General features: G+C 52.7%; 1 protein-coding gene across 3 annotated transcripts in view; it reads right to left on the bottom strand.

Annotated features, from left to right (window-relative positions):
• The window catches only part of Rnf213 (ring finger protein 213), a 95101-nt gene that overhangs the window by 24719 nt on the left and 57073 nt on the right, over positions 1–13309 (bottom strand). For 2 of the 3 annotated variants that reach the window (XM_046463189.1, XM_058585272.1), the window contains exons 30-43: positions 12864–12959; positions 11856–11974; positions 10915–11034; positions 10370–10497; positions 9882–10026; positions 9512–9650; positions 7218–7409; positions 6320–6465; positions 5077–5231; positions 3740–3952; positions 3408–3589; positions 2722–2842; positions 373–473; positions 109–291 (exon numbers count right to left, since the gene is read on the bottom strand). In XM_046463189.1, coding sequence (XP_046319145.1) covers positions 109–291; positions 373–473; positions 2722–2842; positions 3408–3589; positions 3740–3952; positions 5077–5231; positions 6320–6465; positions 7218–7409; positions 9512–9650; positions 9882–10026; positions 10370–10497; positions 10915–11034; positions 11856–11974; positions 12864–12959 — 2040 coding nt within the window. The remainder of the gene's footprint in view (positions 1–108; positions 292–372; positions 474–2721; positions 2843–3407; positions 3590–3739; positions 3953–5076; positions 5232–6319; positions 6466–7217; positions 7410–9511; positions 9651–9881; positions 10027–10369; positions 10498–10914; positions 11035–11855; positions 11975–12863; positions 12960–13309) is intronic. The other variant, XM_058585273.1, reaches the window with a different exon arrangement.

Genomic DNA, 13309 nt, shown 5'->3' on the forward strand with positions numbered 1-13309 from the left:
TCCAAAGCCAGGCTTTTACCAGACGGAAGAAAAATTGAAGTTCTGAATATTATTTGAAAAAAAGGATGGAGAAAAGAGGAAGACTTTTAAAGAGATTGAGTGTTTTACCTGTGCTCTCGGGAAACTGTCACAGAGAACTTGTCAGGCAGGTCGGTTAAACAGTAGGGGCAAATCATCTGCCCGGGGACGAGCCAGCTCTTGATGCAAGGCAGGCAGTACACATGGTCACAGGGCAGACACACAGGGTCCTGAGCATCTCCCAGGCAGATGGGGCACGGCTGCACTCCAAACCTGGAATCCAAGCAGGCGATGGGCCCAGGCAGGGCCCCCCAGGGGCAGCGCTCCCTCCTCCCTGGAGCCCAGACCCCTCACCTGGCCAGGCTCTTGCTGGCTTGCTCCTTGCACTCGCAGAGAGTGGTCATCACAGCCATAAAAGGCCTCTGGGTCTTGAGGTTGGAGTTCTCTTGAAGACACTGGAGAAGAAAGTCCTGGTGAGAGGTGGCACCCAGCGAGGGGGAGCAGAGGTCCCCCCAGTCAGCTGTGCCCTGGGGCAGCCCAAGGCCTCAGGGTTCTTCGCATGTCCCAGGCTGCCAACTCTTTGTGGCCTGCTGCTTTTTAAAAACGAGGACTAAATCACCAGGTCTCTTCTCCGCTCCTCCTGTCGGGTCTACCCCCTTCCCTCATCTGGTGTTTTCAAACATTAAATAATAACGTCGTGGCCTTGCAGACACACCATTAAGCTTTAAGAGACCTGGGCATTTTTTGAGTATTTATGTAGGCCTTGATTGGTTGATTGGGTGATTGATTTAGAGACGGGGTCTGCCTGTGTTTTCCAAGCTGCTCTCAAACTCCTGGCCTCAAGCGGGGACTGCAGCTGTGCACCGCCACCCCTGGCTAGAGCATGTTTTAAAGGAACATCACATGGAGACCCAGGTGGCTGCACGGCTGCCCTTCAGGTCAAGTCCCCTCCACTCCCAGGTAACCACCCGCCTAAGCTTTTCCTCCGAGGGCACATGCACCTGTGTCATCACCCTGCCCCTGTCCTGCATGTTCTCCTTTAGACCCAGAGGCCTGGGAGGCCCCACTGCAGGCTTGCTTCTGCGACTTCCTGGTCGGCTGCTCAGCTGCAGCTGACGGGTGTTAACTACTGTATGGCCGCCCCCACGACTCTTCCAGATTCCTGTCATGGGCATTCAGTGTGTGCTGGGGCTTCTGACTCTGAACCGTGTGTGCTACACTAACAGTCTAGGGTACATGGGCTTCAGTAAACACAGGAAGTTGGGCTGGGGAGCACTTTCCTGGCATGCACAAGGCCCTGGGTTCCACCCTAGCACCACGAAATAAATCACATTACGGAATATTACTCAGCCATAAAGAATGAAATTATGGCATTTGCCAGTAAATGGATGGAAATGGAGCCTATCATGCTAAGTGAAATAAATCAATCCCCGAAACCAAAGGCTGAATGTTTTCTCTGATATGCTGATGCTGACTCACAATAGGTGGGCAGGGTGGGGGTCGGGTAGTGGAGGTTCACCAGATGAGATAGAATAGGGGGAAGGGAGGGGAATAGGGATAGGAAAGACAGTAGAATGAATCGGACATCACTTTCCTACGTTCACATGTGAGTACACGGCCAGCGTAACTCCACATCGTGTTCAACCATATATGTCTGATAGGTCAGAATGCACTCTACTGTGAGAGTACAACTAAAAAGAATGACAGCAACAAAACAATAGGGGGAGCCCTCTGTTCCCCCTGATCTGGGGAGTCACAGCTTCTGGGACACAAGTCCCTGTGTTTCTCCTTTGCTATTTATTGCAAAGCAATAAAATGTCTTTTTCCTGTTTCAAAAAATGCAAAAACAAAAACAAAAACCTCTCAAGTTCCATGGTCCATTAGCACACTCTGTGAAAGGTCTCCTGTGCTTTCCAGCTAGACAAGGGACTTAGTTCAGGGCGATGAAACATGAGCTGGAGTGTGCGTGGGTCCTGGGTGCAGCTCAGGGGCCAGTGCCAGCCCGCACGTGTGAGGCCCCGGGTCCCAGCCGGACGGCCACAGGCTCTGCAGCAGGAACAGCCTTCGAAGACCAGCGGCTGGAAGGTGGTTGTTGAGGAGGACAGAGGGGCAGGCAAGAAGCAGTGTGGGCACCTGACCCTGGGAGTGAGCAAGCCCTGGCCTGCACAGACCATCCTGCACAGGGCCTCGGACATTCTGGAAAAGTCGGGGTGCACTGGCACTTGGCACCTGTGCCAATCTCCTCTTAGAGCATTGGCCTGCATTCAAAGGCCGCACACCTGTCTGCAGTGGCCTTGCACAGACACCCTGACAGAGGGCACTAAGGAGGCCAATGGCCTTCTACCCACAGGGGGTACTCATGAGACAGTCACAGGACCAAAGTCATGTTGTGCTGAGTGGCCGTTGTTGCTAGACAGCCTGGCCACAGAGATGGTGGCTTTCTCAGAGAAAGCCGCTGGTTGTACCGTCATAGCTTTATCTGGTACTGGAAGCAGAGGCTCAGTGGTCGTCTGTTCCCATAGTCCCACTGATTGCTCCAAGGTCATCCTGGAGGTCGGTGGAGCCCACCCCTTTAGCCCTTGCAAAGCATCCACAAGCAAGTTCCACAAGCAAGTTCCAGACAAAATGCATGCATTCCCTATGCTGCTAGGTGAGAGCCCAGCACTGACCTGCATCCCACCAAGAGATGTGCCCAGTGCTCACCTTGTCCAGTGAGAAGACGTACTTGGTCACCAGCTGACACAGCTCAGGAATCTGGCTCTCAGTCCCCAGGAGCACGTGCTCCACAAAGAGTGCAAGCGGGAAAACCCGATTCCACTGGGTCCTGTACAAGAGGGTGTCACACACTCAGCTCTGACAGAGGACTCTGAGACAGGAGGAGGAGACGAGAGGAGAGGGCAGGCTCCAGGCAGCGCGGGAAGGTGAGCTGACAGGAGGGGTTACCCCCAGCCCTGCCCTCAGCAGTGCTCCTGGCCAGCAGGACTTGGGGTCTCCCTCTGCTACCTCAGCACACACTGCCACTGGGCACAGGGAGTGCCTCTTGACACTCACCGTCCAGCACAGGTTGTGACGCCCTCAACCCTGAAGGCCTGCCCCTCTGCTTGCCCTGCCCGCCGTGTCCTTCCACCGGCTCCCTGCCACCACTGTATTTCTCAAGGTGCAGCTGAGCAACCTGCCAGCCTTTTTGGGCCCTGGGGCACCACGGCCTATGTGCACGTGGCTCTCCTGTCTCCAGCACCTGTCGACAGGCTTCGTCAAGGCACCGTGAGTGCACAGAGCCCCCTGTGTCAGAAGCATGTGCCCGCCCTGCTGCTAAGTGCGTCTCGACCTGGAGCCCACGGGTGAGCGCAGGCCCAGCGGGCCAGGGACAGGCGGGCCCCAAGTCTCACCTGAGCTCCGCAGCGACAGCTCTGGCCACGCTCCCGCTGCCTTGCAAGTACCCATCGGAGCACACGAGATCCAGCGGCATGGATAGCTTCCTCACCAGCTGCAGCCAGGCCTGGGCACTCGGCTTCAGGGTGTCTCCCGTCAGCATTTCAGCACAGGCCACGGCGGCCAACACATCCAGTGTCTGGGAAGAGGAGGACAGCGCTTGTGTGACCCTGCGGGACACCCGCCCTCCACCCACCCTCTTCTTTGCCTGTGGCTCCTATGCCCCTGAAGGGTCTCCCTTGCTCCTGGGGATGGGCCAGGGCCTGGGCCTCCCACAGGGCCATCCTACCATCTCACTGCCAACGATGTCGTGCTTCTGTGCCGCTTCAGTGAGGCTCTGCAGAACCTGCGGGTGGGTGGTCACGATTCTGGAGAAGTTGTGCAGCCGCGTCCTGAAATGCTGATAGGCCAGGTGCACCCATGGCAAGCAGAGCCCGTCCTCCGGCCTCCCTGAGGCTGCTCGCAGCTCACAGATGCAGGACCACAGGGCCATCTGCAGAAACTGGGGTTTCGAAGGGTTTTAGTATGCATTTTTCAATCATAAAGAGATGTTTTCCTGCGGGAAATCAGAACTATTCAAAAAACCACGGAAAAGAAAGAATTACAAACCAGACTTCACATCTCCCGACTGCTTTTCAGTAGAGCCTCTGGCCACTTTCCTAGCTACGCCTTAGAATCATCCACAGATCAGGATCTGAGGATTTTTCCACTCAAGATTAGACTATGAGAATTACTCTATCACTTACTTGCGGAACACATCATTTTCAATGGTTGCGAAACAACCATTTTAAAATGGCCATACTTTAGTTTGTCCCTCCTTTGTTTATTTGGACACTTAAATCATTTCTAATTCTTCATGATCAGAAACAAAGCTGGAAGAGCCTTTCTGGGACACCTGCCCAGGCTCCGCTGGCTCTAGCAGGATGGCCTGCAGCTGGGGACGAGCCGCTGTGACCACCTGCCACATAATCGCTGCTCAGCACCTGCCCGGGAGGCCTCGCAGTTCCACCATTCCTTTTGAAAACTTGGTTTTGCCAAATGGGCAGGTACAAGTGGCATCTGAAGACTGTTAATGTTCTCTTGACTTTGGTAGGTGGGGGCTGAGCAGGTGAGCAAAGCTTTCCAGACCCCCACACGATTACACTCTGTGTAGCTGACTTGTAGCTTCTACCTGTTTTAAAAAAATCAGGATATATTCTGCTGATTCCCAAGAAAACCCTGCTGACCTTCCATGGCGCTGGCTGCAGTATGTTCTCCCACACCCGCCACCTCCTTTCACCGTTCTGAGTGTGGCTACCAGGCAGCCGGGTGGATTTTCTCCAGAAACAGAAAAGTATCAATCGTTCCACTGAATTTCACTTATTATACTCATCTTAGGAGGTCAGTTACATTAATTTTGTCAAGAGAAACTCAACAATTTAAGGAGGTCTCCAGGAAAACTGGAGAGCTTGTCAAGGTGCTAGAATGTCCCATTCCAGGAGGTGTTGGGGGGTGGCGAGGACTGGCCTGTGGTCTGAGCAGCTCAGAGGATATTCTCAGCCTGGCACCAGCCCTTGGAAGCCGAGTTCCTCTTTGTCCCTAGTCCATTCGTGCAATTTCTACACTTGACCTTGAATGGACACCTACCTCCAGCTCCTCTTGGTTGGACACTCTCATGGTCAAGAGCAGGAAGTCCCTGGAGTAGCACTGAACCAGCTCTTGCTGCTGATCTTCAGGGAGTTGGGCAAGAAACATGCCCAGGGGAGTCTGCTGGAAAATTTCCACTAACTTCTCTGACTGTCCTGCAGGGAAGAAGCCAGAGTGGCTTGAGAGAAGCAAAGCCACAAGCTGAGAGAAGCTCGCTGCCCAGGAAGGACCCACAGGCTAGTACAGCCCCCCGGGGCAGCGTGGAGACAAGGTCCTGTTGGCTGCTTTATAGGAATAGAGAATGGAGATGTCCAGACGAGGGGACACGGAAAGGAAGGACACGCCACCCCAACAGGAAAGCACGTCTGAGGTAGCCTGAGTTTTGTGCTACACGTCTGTCGGGTGCAATGGGCCCCAGGAGTCCTGGGTTCCCAGGGCATCAGGACCGAGTGGGCTGCTCTTCAGGGCTGGGGTCAGAGCCTGCACCACCCGAGAGGTTTGCCTCCAGCAGGTGGGGAGTCTGCACACTCTGGGGACCAGCAGGACCAGGCCGGGTGCTGCCCCGAGTAAAGAAACACCCTCTCAGCAGGAGACAGACTGCTTCCAGGGGACAGCGGGAGAATATGGAACCGGAAAAGCAAGTTCACTTCGAGTGTACTGACTGGTTCTTCAAGTAAAGGTTGAAAAGATGACTTCACACGTGAAGCATGACTTCTCAAAAAAGTCATTTCCAAAAAAAGCACTGGCATTGGCTTTTCTGGAATGACTATTGCCAACCCTCACCCCCAGAATGTGACAGCAGAGCACACTGTCTAGCTCATGTGACTCAGGAGGGAAAAAAGAGGACACGCCCCTTTTGTTGCCAGCAGCTGTTGAGAAAGCTTAAAGGGGACGTTTCCCGGGTCTGACAGGACAGTGAACTCGCAGCAGGTAGGAAGCTCCGGCAGCTGCTGGAACAAGCTCCAGTTCACCAGACTGCCAGCCAGAGAGCCACCACATCACCTAACGGCTCCTTCACAGTGGGACTTAAAGGCTTCAGCAGAAATTCCAAAATGAAAAAAAAAAAAAGAACTTTAGCCTATTCCGCACGCAAAGTATGAAAACTAAAAGTCCTGGAATTTACCAGGTGCTAGCCACTGTCAGCCCGATTGAGGCCAGGCAGCCTCTCTTGAGGCCAGGCAGCCTCTCTTGGGGACAGGCTGCTTTACAGGGCTGAATCAGGCCCGACTTGAGCAGGGCTCACCTTTTGTATCCGTGATATACTGGGCCTTGACCCAGAGCTCATCCAGATAGTCCCTGATTCTCCAGCTGAAGGGGACACTGTTGCAAGCACCCTCGGGAAGGCTCATATGGTTCTGCACCACAATGGAGGACATCTCACTCTTGGATCTGCAGTGGGGTGAGGTGAACAAGAATTGGTTCCTGAGACGGTGCTCTGAATACCAGAGGACATGTGACACAGTCCTCAAAAGGTGCTGTGGGGGGGCTAGTGTTGTGGCTCAGCGGTAGAGTGCTCGCCTGGCACACGCAGGGCCCTGGTTTCAATCCTCAGCACCACATAAAAAATAAATAAATAAAATAAGCGTAATGTATCCATCTACAACTAAAAAATAAATATAAAAAAAAATATTAAAAATAAATACCGTGGGCCAGAGTTGGCTCCATGGTAGACTGCTTGCCTGGCACGTGCAAGGACCTGGGTTCCATTTCCCAGACCACACAGAGCCAGTCAGGGACCCTGCTGTACAGGAATTGGAGACTGCCTCACAACCTGTGTTTACAGACAGAACGGAAGCAGGCCACATGGGCAGGTTTCTGGTGCTGGCACCTGTGCCTCTCCTGCATCTTATTTGGCTACCTTCCAGAACTGGAGTCTTTGCAATCTGAACAGGAATCTGGGGGAGGCTCGACACAGAACTGGGAAGAGCACAGGGGGACACGCTTTCTCAAAAGGGCAGTGTCCCCACTGCACCCGGATTGAACCTGGCTTTCTCGCTCTAACAGGTGCCCTGAGAGAAGGAACATGGAGAGAGGACACAGAACAAAGCTGCCAGGATGCCTGGCCTCTGAGCTGGGTCCAACAATGTTCCGCTTCCCCAAGTACTGGGAGCAGCTGAGGTGCTGCGTGGATTGTCACTCACCTTGTGTTATTCGGCACAAGCGGAATATTCAGGAACTTAGTGTCACGGAAAATAAACATCCACATGTCCTGGACCCAGACTGGGGAGTGTGCTCTGATCAGAAGCTCAAGGTTGCCATCTCTGTCGATGAAAGAGATCATGCTGGCCAGCAGAGGGGTGACCATGCCTTGGACTCGCTTCCAAAGGGTGTGCCTGCAGCAGGGGCAGACAGAGGACAGGGGACAGTGGCTTAGCACAACAGCCAGTTCTGTGATCTTGATGTCTCCTTAAGTATAACAGACTCACAAATACAATTTTCTTAAGTTTAGAAGCAACACAAGAATGGAACTTAATTCTACATCTAGTAACAGTAACTAGTATTTTGAAAAAGTGGAATAAATATTTGCTGCTTTTTAATTCTTTTTAAATATTTTTTACTTGTCCATGGGCCTTTATTTTATTCATTTAGATGCGGTGCTGAAAACCAAGCCCAGTGCCTCACACTTGCTAGGCAAGGGCTCTACCACTGAGCCTCAGCCTGAGCCCATGCAGCTTTTTTATATAGTGATTTTTTTCAGAACAAGCCATCGAGGTTCTATAAACAAATCAAATAATCACCAAATTCACTAAAAATAATAAATATTGCAAGAAGAAAAATCAGCTGTAGATAAAATATAATAAAGATGAAGGGACCAAAGTAAATTTGATCTAGATAACGTTAAACAAGAAAACACGGTCATCTAGAATTCAGCCTTTGTTGTTGGTGTTTCTGTAACTAACCCTGAGTACTTTAGAGTGACTGTGGTTAATTGGTTGAATTAACTACATTTCACTTTCATATTAAATTGTGCTTTTACGTAACAAAACTTCCACAATTTCTTGTGGTAAAGGACAAGAATTACAAATTGTGTTTCAAAAAAAAAAAAAATGAGGGCTTTTGTATGAAGAAAACACTTCTGAATATACAATATCCAGTATTCTAGGAGGATTTAAAAACATCTACTGAGAGAACAAATATCCTATTATACAAGAACATCACTTAAGACCCCCAAAATAGAACATGCACAGAGGATGGTAGGGTGAGGTGAAAGGGGCCCTGGGCTGGGCACAGCTGAGCATCCTGGGAAGTGCTCAAGAGTAATGCAGTCCCCTCAGAGGGCCTCCAAGAGACCGAACTCAAACAACTTGAGAATCAAAAAGAATATCGAAAGCAGCAGGCCACATAACATGGTGAACTAAAAACCAGGACTTGTGATGTAGAGGACCCCAAGGAGCCAGCTATCTAGCCCCGAGGGTACGTGACATTAAGTCCCAGATACACAGTGCTGGTGAAGTGTCATGACGTCTCATGGCCCTGCCAGCCCCAGGTCCAGCTGTTCCTGGACATTGCAGGTGACCACAGGGAGGAAGTCTGTCCTGAGTGCTGTGGAGTCCACGGAGCAATGAAAATGGAGGCCAGTAAGGCCAGAGCAACAGTGGCAAAGGGGCGACGGGAACAGGGCTTGGACGTGTGCTAGGAAATGGAGACCGTCCATCGGGGAGGCGTAAGATGTGCAGTGTCGGTCTCACAAACCCCTCTAGGAGGTGTAGCGGGAAGGGAGTCAGGAGCACAGGAGAGAAAACCCAACAGAGGCTCCGCAGAGGGGAAGCCCGCACCCCGGGCCCTGGCTGCCCACACTCTGCCTGTTCCCACACTCCCACTGCGGCCATCCGGGGAGAGGGCCTGGAGCCAGGGAGTCGGGGGAGAAGGGCAGACCTCGGGGACCATGGAGGATCTCAGTGGCCTGAGATATCTCTGCCAACAGGTGGGCTCAAGCACCATCTGAGATCCCATGCATGCTCCTGTCCCCACAGCACAGGGTCTTCAAAGGTCATCTCAAGACTGAAGACAAAGGTCCACAGCCAATAAATGACACTCCAGGGTCCTAATTTTGTTCTTCTGCTACTTCCCTGCACACCACCATCTCAATTTTAATAACTAAAGGCAAACTGGCTGCGGTCTATGGCATGCTGGCAAACATCCTGTGAACATTTTTTTGTTTGTTTGTTTTCTATTATGAAAAATATTAAGCAAACAAAAGCAGAAAAAGGAGGCCCACAACCCCCATGACCACCATCCATGAGCACAACCAGGTGACCAACAATCCCCCATGACCACCATCCAGGGGACCAATACCCCTCAAGACTACCATCCAGGTTTGCTTTGGGCTCTTGAAGCAGAAATAAAGCTCTGCATGCTCAGAGGTAGAGAAACACCTGCTGCGCTCCCTCAGCTGGGAGGGCGGAGGTCCCCACGCCCCGGCCACCCTCCGCACCTGAAGGTGCCGGCCTCCTGGAGCGCGTCCTGGTTCGCAGCCGCTCGCCCCACCCACTCCTTCAGAGTGCGGAGCTGGTTCTCTTCTTGCTTCTTCAGAAGGACAGAGAGGCGCTCCTTGGATATCCGCAAGAACGCGGCTGTGAAAAGGCAGAAGGGACAGAATCTGTTGCACACAGGGGCACCAAGGTGCAGGCTCTATGGTGCTGCTTGTCTGGCTTCCCCATAGAGGGAAGCCTTGGGCCCTCTGGGCAGGCCAACTCTAGAGCAGAAGTCAAGAGCCCGACTACGCCAGCTGCCACGCCAGCTGCCGCCCACTGCTCAGGAAGGGCCTGCTGGAGCAGGGTGAGAAGCAGGGGCCCGACTCGTACCACTGCACCTGCCGACTCCGCTCAAGAGGCTGAGGAGGACGGTGACTCTCCTCACGTTGCGCGGGCAGCTCTCCTGGTCCCGGAGCATGCCCACGGCACTTTGCACACAGCTCCGCAGCAGTCGGGTGGTGTCCAGGACCTGTGCCTGCCAGGGAGACAGCACGTCGTCTGCTGCTGCCGTGGCCAGGGAGGGTGAAAGCCAAGCTACCCCTGAGAGGATGGCCTCATGTGAGTCTCCAAGGCGAGGCCGACCTACTGACCTCCCTGGGCTGGGACCCGTGTGCTGCCTGACCCCCTGAGGACCACTGGCAAGGTGGTGGCAGACATCAGGGATTTCGTCAGAGGTTGAGGGAAGGGGCAGAGCTACCTAGGGGGCTTCATAAAGAAGGGAATGGCAGATCTTGTCCTGGTAAGTCCTGACAAGTGAAGAGAGAAGTCAGGGGTCAGCCTGACCCTAGAACAGCTGCACGGGCTCCCGCAGAACTCACATCACTGTCCCTCAGATCCGCAGCCTCACACCCCATCTCCTCAGGACCTTCCCTTTCCAACTCCTCTTCTGTCACCTCCCCTGACTTGCTGGTTTCTGCCTCCATCACCTCCTCCTGGTTGCCTTTCGCTGCAAGTGAAGGAAACACGATCAAGTTACCACTTGGAGAAGGAAGGGGTGGGTGGTACCACATCTGTGCTTCGGCTGCATCTCGCCACCATTTCCCCTGTCCCAAGCTTCCATGGTGGCCCCAGATCCTCCAGATCAGCACAAAATCCACTGGTCAGCTGGCCCACAGCCTGGGCTGAGAGCTGGCACATGACCCACAGCACACCAGCTGGTACCCTGGGTGCGCTCGATGGCCCTCCGTGGCCCTGGCGATCTGGACTGTGAGCCAGGCACACCCTGAGTTCCTGCAGAGGACAGGTGCTGAGACCAGAGATGACTCAGGCATGGCAGCACCGACTCCGGCACCACAGAAGGCTGCCGGGCTCAGCTCCTTCCACCCGCCTTCCCCCACCTCCCAGACTGCCACCTACAACTCACGCTCAGGGCTGCCTCCTGGCATGAACAGCTGGCTGATGGTGAAACTCTGCAGCTTGGTCACATCAGAGGCCATGACTGTGGACCTCCGGAGGTCATCGATGTGCACAGACCTCCACAGTCCTGTGAGGAACAAGGCCATGAAGTCTTCTCAAGACTTTGCGGCTTTCTTCTTACCAGTTATAAGCAGGGACACACCTCTGTCCAGATTTCTAATCACACTACTTAGCCAGAGGGACAATTAGTACCTCAGAGTCTATGCTCCTGAACCACCAGACACTACATGCACACCAGCATGCTCACCATCAACATGAGATTGAGCCTGATTAAATGGTGTGCAAAGGCTGCATGGATCCAGTTTGTGGTTCTTTTTTTGGGGTACCAGGGATTAAACTCAGGGTCACTCGGCCACTGAGCCACATCCCCAGCCCTATTTTGTATTTTATTTAGAGACAGGGTCTCACTGATTCGATTAGCACCTTGCTTTTATAAAGGCTGGTTTGGGACTCGCGATCCTCCTGCCTCAGCCTCCTGTGCCACCTCACCTGGCTCAGTTTGTGGTTCTTTATGTGCATCTCACTGTACTTACTGTATCATACTTAGAAAGGGCTACAAGGTGCTGACGGGTTGGTCTCCACCTATGAAATCATAAGACTTATTTCTCTCTTTCCAGAATAACAATTGTCTTATATAATCCAGCTGGTGACCATTCCACAGAAAAAGAGATGGGCTGATTTGAAGATAGTGTTTCCCCAGAGCAGGCGCAAGAGCAGAGCAGGAGCATGGGCCAGGCCATGCTGACACAGCAGCAGATCCCAGGGCGAGGGCGGTGGCGGGGGGCCCAGAGACAGCAGGGGTTGGTATCTGACCTGAATGTGGGCAGCCTGGGACCAGAGAAGCAGCTCAGACCTACGTAAAGACAGTCACTCGTATTTTGGCCCTACCTCCATGGAATCCCACGTAGGATGCTCCGCTGCCCATGCGGGACACTTTTGTGATGAAATAGATGAAGACACAGCCCTGAGTTCCTTGCATTTTGTTGACTTCATTGATGGCAGAATACCTATCAAGAGAACAAAATTAAAACAAAGCAAGCAACTAAACAAAAGCCCAGTTGTGATGTGGCTGCTGAATGTCCCAGGAGCTGTTGGGGGTTTGACCACATTCCACACCGCCAGGGGCCACCACATCTCTGTGACAGGAGGAGGGTGGCTTCCTACTGGCAGGCTCACTTCCTCCCTCTCGTTGCTGACCAGAACCCCCACGCAGCACTCCTCAGGGGCCACACGTGCCAGAGCAGGGGGCTTGCCAGTCTTGCCATTTCGAGAGAGTACCCTGTGGTCCTGTGTCCTTGCAACGCCCCTGTCGGATCAGGCTGGACCTTAACTTGTACTAGGGTCTCAGTGCTTTAAAAAGGCAGAAGTCACTCTTAAGTGACATAAGGTGACAGAACACAGCTGATTCTGAAAGCATCACATTTCCTCTATGGACACTATAAAAATGTACATAAATATTAATTTACTTACATAGTCTTACTGCCCTTAAACTTGTAGTAAGTTATTTTCTTTATATGCAGTGCTGGAGAGCTGACCCAGGGCCTCAGGCATGCTAGGCAAGTGCTCTACCACCAAGCTGCACCCCACACTGTCCTTTAATTCAAATTGTGCAATTCAAAACCAAAACGACCCAAACATGACTGCAAACACAGGCTTTAACGCGTTCTTCCACCCACCCGAACATTCCATTGTTGACGGGTCTTGCATTCCCCGCCTTTGGGCCATTCCTGGCCTTTCCCTTCATTCTTTCCTCTCTAGTGTCTCTAGCCCATGTCAGGGGCTGGGAGGGAGAGTCTTTCTTGTCTCCACACCATTTTTCAGGGAGGAAATTCTCTAAGAGGTCCTGGGTAGCTTTTGGCTTATGATGATTTTCTGAGAAAAATCCCAAGAACATACTTAGCTGACGCAACCAGCTGAGCACTGTGAGCGCCGTCGTCAAAATCCATCTGGACGATGAGGATTTTACATCTGGCCGTCTTCACTAAGCTGCTTCTGAAAGAAAAAGGGATCACCCAAGTGAGTCCTCTGTCCTAAAACACAGGAGCCACAGATCAAGGGCTGAGGCAGGAGGGCCGCAAGTTCCAGGCCAGCCTCAGCAACACAGCAACTCAGCAAGATGGTGTCTCAAAATCTAAAATAATAATAATAATGAAGGGCTAGGGACGCAGCTCAGCGGTAGACTGGCTGGGTTCAATCTCTAGCACTACAGGTGAAACAAAACAAAAACATGGATCACGGTACTCCACAAAGTGAAGGGAAATTCAGGCCATGCAGAACCCAGCATCTGGGTGGGGTCCCCCTCCACAAGGTGAGGACGCAATCCACTGGCGAAGGAGAGGCCT

The sequence above is a fragment of the Marmota monax genome, unplaced genomic scaffold (genome assembly GCF_021218885.2).
Source record: "Marmota monax isolate L192 unplaced genomic scaffold, Marmota_monax_Labrador192_F-V1.1 WCK01_AAM20220418_F8-fsc00220, whole genome shotgun sequence".
NCBI classification, from domain to species: Eukaryota; Metazoa; Chordata; class Mammalia; order Rodentia; family Sciuridae; genus Marmota; species Marmota monax.